General features: G+C 31.3%; 1 protein-coding gene across 1 annotated transcript; it reads right to left on the reverse strand.

Moving 5' to 3' along the window:
* Positions 1 to 4,771: 4,771 nt before the first annotated feature.
* LOC107622386 (cationic peroxidase 2) lies at positions 4,772 to 6,886 on the reverse strand. Its single transcript, XM_016324260.3, has 3 exons — positions 6,087 to 6,886; positions 5,695 to 5,857; positions 4,772 to 5,475 (listed from the first exon to the last, which is right to left on the reverse strand). The coding sequence occupies exons 1-3, from the start codon at positions 6,483 to 6,485 to the stop codon at positions 5,060 to 5,062; spliced, it is 978 nt and encodes a 325-aa protein (XP_016179746.1). The 5' UTR covers positions 6,486 to 6,886; the 3' UTR covers positions 4,772 to 5,059.
* Positions 6,887 to 7,624: the final 738 nt, after the last annotated feature.

Below are 7,624 nucleotides of genomic sequence, written 5' to 3' on the forward strand. Positions count from 1 at the left end.
CATAAATATCTCAGGAATCAATCTGGTATGAACGGAAACAGTAGAAATTCTTCATCGGCTACCTGGAAGAACATTGTTAGTGCCTATGAGCATCTCAAGGAAGGGCTTCATTGGAATATTGGAGATGTCCACAAATCAGTTTGGTATGATGAGTGGACTCCTTTTGGTAAGCTTTGCAACCTTGTTCCTTATGTACATATTTCTGAATCAGATTTCATGGTGGCTGACTTGTGGAAAGGGGTGTCTTGGGAGGTTGATAGTCTTACCACGCCTATTCCGCATGAGATTAAGCAGTTTATTTATGGTCTGAGATATCCTAGTTTGACTGAGTTGGAGCCACAGTGGGAGTGGTGGCCTGCAGCAACAAAAAAGTATAGTGCAAGGGAGGGTTACAGATGGTTATTAAAGAAAACATTAAATTGGAATGCCAACAGTAATTGGAACTGGTTGTGGAACACAAACATTCCAGAGAAGTTCAAATTTACTATGTGGCTTAGCTTACATGATGCTCTACCAACTGAGACCTTTCGATTCAAGCGGCATTTAGCTTCTTCAGATATGTGTAAGAGATGTAACAAGGCGCAGGAGACTATGGAGCATTGCCTTAGAGACTGTGAACGATCAAAGGCAATCTGGTATATGTTGGATCCTAGTATCCTGGACTCGACGGCTGGTACTGCTCTTGAAGAGTGGTTTCGGAAGGCCTTGGCTAACAATGAGGCGTCCTTTGGTGCAGGGCTTTGGTGGGTATGGAGACATAGGTGCAATGACATATTCAACACTGACAACCCTTGGACAGACCATAAGGTTGTTGCCTTGGCCAGAATTACCGCCAAGGACTTACAGGTTTACAGGAATCGAAGCAATGCCTTTAGGTCTCTCCGAAATTGCCTGTGTTGGGAACCACCGGTAGGCAATAGTTTTAAAGTTAATTGTGATGCAAGCTTGTATATGGATTCAAATTTAGCGGGATTTGGGTGTATTATTAGAGATTCTAAGGGAGATTGGATCTCGGGCTGCTCTGGAAGCATTCCCCCTTGGTCTATAATCAGATGTGAATTATTTGCTGCTTGGAGGGGGCTGGTTTTAGCTTGGGATTGCGGTTTGAGGGATATTATATGTGAAACAGATTGCCTTGACATTCTGCCCATCATGCATGAGCTTACAAGTGGGTATCCATCTGAAGTAACAGATTTGGTTCACAAGATTCAGGAGCTTTTATCTCGTCCTTGGCTTGTTCACGTTGAATGGGTGTCCCGAGAAGCAAATAGAGCTGCGGATTGGATGGCTAAATATGGTGCCAAGAGTAACTCTAATCATGTTATTTGGTCTGAGCCTAGTGTTGATCTCCAACGAATCATCCGCTCGGATTTAGAATAGTTTTTGCTTTGTTTCTTTCCTTGTTTAGTCACCAAAAAAAAATACATAATTTTTTTTCTTTCTTAATTTTAGTGTTATTTGTTGGGTTTTTTTTTTTTTTTTTGCAGATTTTTTCGTGAAGCAAAAACGTAATAATTCAGGAGAGGCTCTTTTAGCAGAACTACGATAACCACAGAATATCAACAACAATGAAGAAGATTTGGACGAAATAAGTCTCAACTATACCTACCAAAAAAGATTATAATGACCCTTTAGTTGTGAATGTCAAAGGTATATAAAATTTCAATTTTTTTACGTGATTTTTTTAGTTCTAATATTTGATTTGTTTCTTTTATTCAACTTTGTATTCAGTCGTAGACACTTCTATGGGAGAAATCACAATTGGCAAAAGGACGACAATTCAAGTTTGGCATTTGAAAAATGATGAAAAAGACATTATGAAACTTGATGGGCATGGACAAAGTCAAGATAATGACGCAAATTTATTGGTACGGTTTCTGGGTGTAATGGCCCGTAGAGCAACGCTGTAAAATGAAAAGGTTTTTGGTGTTGAAAATGTAGGACGTGTGATAAATTTAGAGAAGCTGGTTGAAACTTTAGAGAAAAAGCTATGGATATGAAGAAACCAAAATTCAGTTGGCAGCTCTGTACAAATTTTTGTTATCAAAATACAGTGATAAAGTCCCTAGTTTATCCAGTGATATGCCAGACATTTAATTGGTGTATTTAATAAGTAATAGTTGAAATTTTAAATATATTTATTTTAGAAGGATTAGAATTTATTTTATTTATGTTAAAATTTTTCTTATTTCTTATTATATATAAGTTTAGACTTGTATTATTATATGAAAAAATGTTAGATATTATATATTTAAAAAGTTTGATTTTTGTTATTAATGTTATATATATAAATATAATTTTAATTTAATAAAATTGTTCAATTAGAGCAAATTAGTACAAATTAGCCACGAATTGTATGTGAAAATAACCCAACGTTAGCCACAAAAAAAAATTGTGGCTGAAAAACCCGGCCTGCACAAATTAGCTACGGATGAAGTATGGTAGAATTATATTTTTCGATTTGATTATTCTTATTTAGCCACGGCATTATACGTCGACAATGATATATAAACTGTGGCTCTCTGAAGGTCTCCACGATGTTTAAAACTGTAGCTAATAACGCTATAATTGTGGCAAATTAAAAATGCAACCCCCGATTAGCCACAAATATTATTTCGTGGCCAATATATGATTGCTACAGTTATCTTAGAGTTTAGCCACGATTTTGTGTGTGGCTAAACCCCTTATTTTTTGTAGTGTGTGATTATTATATATAAACATCAACATGTAGGTGGGTGGTGGACACAGCATGCGAATTCTTTGCGGACAGAATATACAGCAATTTTGACCCTTTCTTTCTTCCATATCTGCCACAATCTGCCCTCAGAATCAACCCAAGAAGAGAGTTACTTTGGACACTGGAAGCCAATTCAGAGGCCATGGAATCCTTCGCTCCGATCAGCTTCTTTGGACTGACCCTTCAACCAACGGTTTCGTTCGGAGATACTTGGCTCGCCTCCTCCTTTCTGTGTGAATTTTGCCAATAACTCCATGGTTAAGATGAGCAGCAATGCTGTTAAGACCGGTTCTGACGGTGACATTCTCAAGAAATTCTCTGCTGTTAATTAATTTATTATGTAATTAATGAGTCGTATATTTTATATATTAATTATGGTTAGTTAATTAGTATATGTACTTGAAAGTTCACTACAATAAGTAGCCTGCATGCATGCATGCAGTGAATTAATATTGTTGATGATGTATGTATGTGAATTGTGACCATATTTAAAATTATGTTACGTGTACACCAAAATCAGCTACCAAAGTCAGTCACTAGTATAAAATACAGGTTGAAATATAAATACACGTTGAAAATAAATTAAATCACACATGTATTTATACACAAATAAATTAAATCACACATGTATTTATACACAAATACATTGGTGGATGATTTTAGTGGTTAATTTTGATATACAAATAGTATTTTTATTATATTTATTATATCTAAAATTATATAATTATACTAACGATAATTAATAAATATTAAATAGATAATTTTAAATTATTTGTACTAATTTTTTATTATCTATCGTTATACTACCATAAACATATATTAATTGAAAAAGTCTAGAAAATCAAATATAACATAAGCCAATTCAAATCAATTTTTTATATTTTTAATTTTAAAATTTAAAAAATTAAAATAGTAAAAAGTTATTTTTTTTATAATAAATTTTTTGTTTTTCAACTAATTAATTCTAATTGATTACCCTCTAATTGGTTCCCTAATATTAACCTCGCTCTAGCTATATGTCTACTTCATATATATGATCAGAATAAACGAAGTGAAATTCAAATTCAAGTTTTAGAAGTTTTATGAATTTGGGAAATAATGGTGGGTCGTTGTCGTCACTATTTATTATCTGTTATTATTGTCACTTCTCATTAAACTTATTACTGTATACAAAATAAGTGACAAAGGAAAAAGACTCAATAATGCAAAACTACTCCCATGATGATGATTATTTGGTAGATTTTCTAAGTTATGATTTGATTATATTAAACACCTACGCCCACCCTGTAGATTTTTGTTTTCATTTGAAAAGACTTATATCATTATTTATGTAACTACTATATATTAACAACTGGCCGGGAATTAGGCCTATTGAATCATTGCAGATCAAAATTCTGATCTACATCAGCAATTCATAAACTCATCAATAAATTAATTAAAGGGCTAGCTGTAACCTGCAAGGCATTGGATAACTATCATATGTAATATTAGAGTGATAAAAAAAAAATAAATTTATCTTATTTAATATATATTAATTTTAATAATATTAAATATTAAATAAAATAAATTTAAATTATATATTTTTATTAATTTTATTTAGTTATTAAATATTTTTATTATTATAAAATTACTTCTTAATTTTTACTAAATTGTTTTAAATCTGATAATATTTAAAAAATAAAAAAATTAATCAAAATAATTTAAATTTATCTTATTTATTATTATTAATTATTAATATAATTAATAAAATTAAATAAAATAAATTTAAACTTTTTTTTATCAGCCTAACATTATCATTATCGTTTTAAATGAGACAAGGTAAGATATACTATATTGTTAAGTCATTTTCGATGCTTAAGTCTATATATATTATTACTTAAAGTTATTTAAAATAATTGAACCATTTACGTTTATCCCCGGAACAATCCATGATATATATCCATGAACCATCAGAGCTACCGACGAACAAAAAAACCAAAAAGAATAAATATTTTGAAAATGAAATTTTAGGCGTTATTAACTGAATACTTAATATTTAATAGTAAATATTCATATCATTTGGTTCCGTATATGTAGATTCATCTCATCATATAATTTTTCTAATCATTTACATGTGCAAATTAAAACATAGCATATATAATAATAATGTGTAATAATATTCTAAACAAATCACACGAGAAATATTTGATCATCTGATCAATGACCACCAAAAACTTTCTTTTTTTTTTCTTTAAAAAAATAAAAAGATATTATACATAGACTTTGATGATTTGCAAATGAAAACACACTCTATTAAGCTACACATTTATTTGATTGAAGTAGTTAGTTAAAAGCAGAACAAATCTTGCGAATTTCACCATCAGCACCAGTCTTGACTCCAATGTTGCCCATCTTAACCATAGACTTTCCAAACTCAACGCTGAAAGACAAGTCAAGCACCCCTCTTAGGCCTAAGTATCTCTGCACAAACATTTTTGTGGAAGCATCATTCCATAGTTCCTCATCTGACTCAAGAATTCCACGTCCATTCTTCAAATTAGCATAGTAAGAAGTATCAAATTTCAGTTGGCTTCCGGTATCTAAGGGAACACGGTTGCTACCGCCACTGTTTTGAGGGCAGAGTGCTTGTAGTTGCGGAACAAATGAAGGGTCAATGGAAGGATCAGGGCCATTTCCGGTGAAGTTGTACAATCTGTTGCTGAAGAATTGGCATGCTGCGGTACCTATCGTATGTCCTCCTGTCCACATACTCATCAAACTTTTTCATTGTACAAACGTGTTTTTTAAATTTCTGTTAAATTTGCATCGAAATTTTTTATTTGTTTTAAATCAATAAAAATTATTCTGTAACAAATACTATATATCTCACAAAATGATTTCTTTCAAAAGTTAAAAAATTTAAACTAATAAAGGAAGTTATATCTCTGACAAATATAATATAATCTTAGTATGATTACCAACAAGGGTAACGAGGTCTTGTGTGTTGAGGCCCTTTGCTGCAAACTTCTGTTTTTGAACATCAACAGAGTCCGTAGGTGCAGGCAAGTTGTTAACATCCGAAGCTTGTGACACATGACCATCTTTACGTCCTGTAGGCACTTGCCAACTCAATCCACCGCTCTGCAAACAAAAATACTCTCAATATTATTACTTGTTCGTTTTAAAACATGTAAAAACTCACGGTATAGTTATTTTTATTGTGAAGTTGATAGCTAAAAATTATTAAATAATTTAACATGTTTGATTAAATTATCATCTAATAACTTTCAACTATCAACTTCATATAAAGATAACTGTACGTAAGCTTTTATCTTTACTTTAAAATTTTATTATTGTTGTGTATATATACCAGGACGACAGAGTCGCGAGCAGCAAGGGCAAGAATATCGGCGCAAGACACAACACCGGGGCATGCAGCTTCGAGTTGTGTCTTTGCGTCGTCAATGACCTCAAATCCTCTAAGTTCGAGGTTTGCAAATGCTGTTTTCTCGGTGGCAGAGCCGGTAACGAGGACAGAAGCATCGCAACCTTGGACAAAGCAATCATGGAAGTGCATTCTGAGTAAGCCAGCAGCTAGAGTAGGGTCGGAGTTAAGATGGGATTGAACCGTGGACTTGATAATGGACTCAGCTTTTGGACATGTAGTCGCATAGAACCCTACACGGGTACCTTGGCCATGCACCGTGGTAGAAACAATACACAATAAGGCAATCATAATGAATCTTTTGTTGATGAAAACACCGTCCATTTTGGTAATTAATTAAGTTCAAGTAATAATTATTATTGACTTTATTATATGTATATGAATGAGGATGCTAAGCTAATAACACGTATGCATGGGAATGGGACGATGATAATAGTAATAAGGTAGTGAAGGTATTTATAGGGCTGATTAGGAATTGGAAGAAGGTAATTAATAATAAAGATGAGAGAAGGTGATGATAAAATAATAATAGAGATTAGAGAGTAAGCAAAGCCGGCTGATGGATATGATTAAGCAAGTAGTGAATGAAGGGAACGTGCGAGGATGGAACGTGATGAGTGATGAGCTGTCTTGCATTGTTTTGGAAATCGCAACGCGTGAGAGCCATTGGAGAGTGGAGACTTACTCATGCTCACTGCATTTTGTCAACAGTCAACGGATTCCTCTTCTACTTCCAAATTGCGCACGCTAATAATGTTATCCACATCCGCAAAAACTTTTTTTAATTATTCTTTTATCTTCTAAAAAATACGAATTTTATAATTTAAAAAAATATTTTGATAGAAAAATATAAGATTTTCTTCACTTTTTTGTATTAGAGTGTGCACGACCTAGCTAGGGCCAATAATTTTCACTTATCCATATTTATTAAACTATGCGTATATTAAAATTAACTACTAAAATTAATTAATTAATATAAAATATATATTAAAAAATTAAATAATACATATATTTATACATAAATATATTTAAATAAAAATACTAAAAATATTTTTTTATAAAAATATTTATGTTAAAAATATAATTTATTTATTTAGCTACACTTTAAAAAGATAATACTTTTATAACATATTAAAATTAAATTTATAATTTATTATCTAAAAAAAATATTTTTACATAAAAATAATTATATATAAAATTTTTATGGCAATGTCCATCTAATTATATTACTAAGAAAAATATCAAGAGATTGATAGTACAAAAAATTAATTAGTGTTAGTTCAAATATTGCAAAAACAAGTAAAAAATATGGTTAGCTAGCATCTTTTATTATTATTATTATTATTATTATTATTATTATTATTATTATTATTATTATTATTATTATTATGAAGAGTAATAAGTAGTCATACCATATGACCAAGAAAAAAACCGAAAAAAAAATATTATTAATAACCAAATAT

This window comes from Arachis ipaensis, chromosome B10 (assembly GCF_059453495.1).
Source record: "Arachis ipaensis isolate K30076 ecotype BB chromosome B10, ASM5945349v1, whole genome shotgun sequence".
Lineage (NCBI taxonomy): Eukaryota > Viridiplantae > Streptophyta > Magnoliopsida > Fabales > Fabaceae > Arachis > Arachis ipaensis.

Bases quoted from the DNA above. Each gene is read 5' to 3' on its own strand.
- LOC107622386 (XM_016324260.3), bottom strand. From the start codon at position 6,485: ATGGACGGTGTTTTCATCAACAAAAGATTCATTATGATTGCCTTATTG. The intron at 5,858-6,086 runs GTATATATACAC...TTTTGTTTGCAG, and splicing joins CTCGCGACTCTGTCGTCCTG to AGCGGTGGATTGAGTTGGCA. The intron at 5,476-5,694 runs GTAATCATACTA...GTATGTGGACAG, and splicing joins AGACCTCGTTACCCTTGTTG to GAGGACATACGATAGGTACC.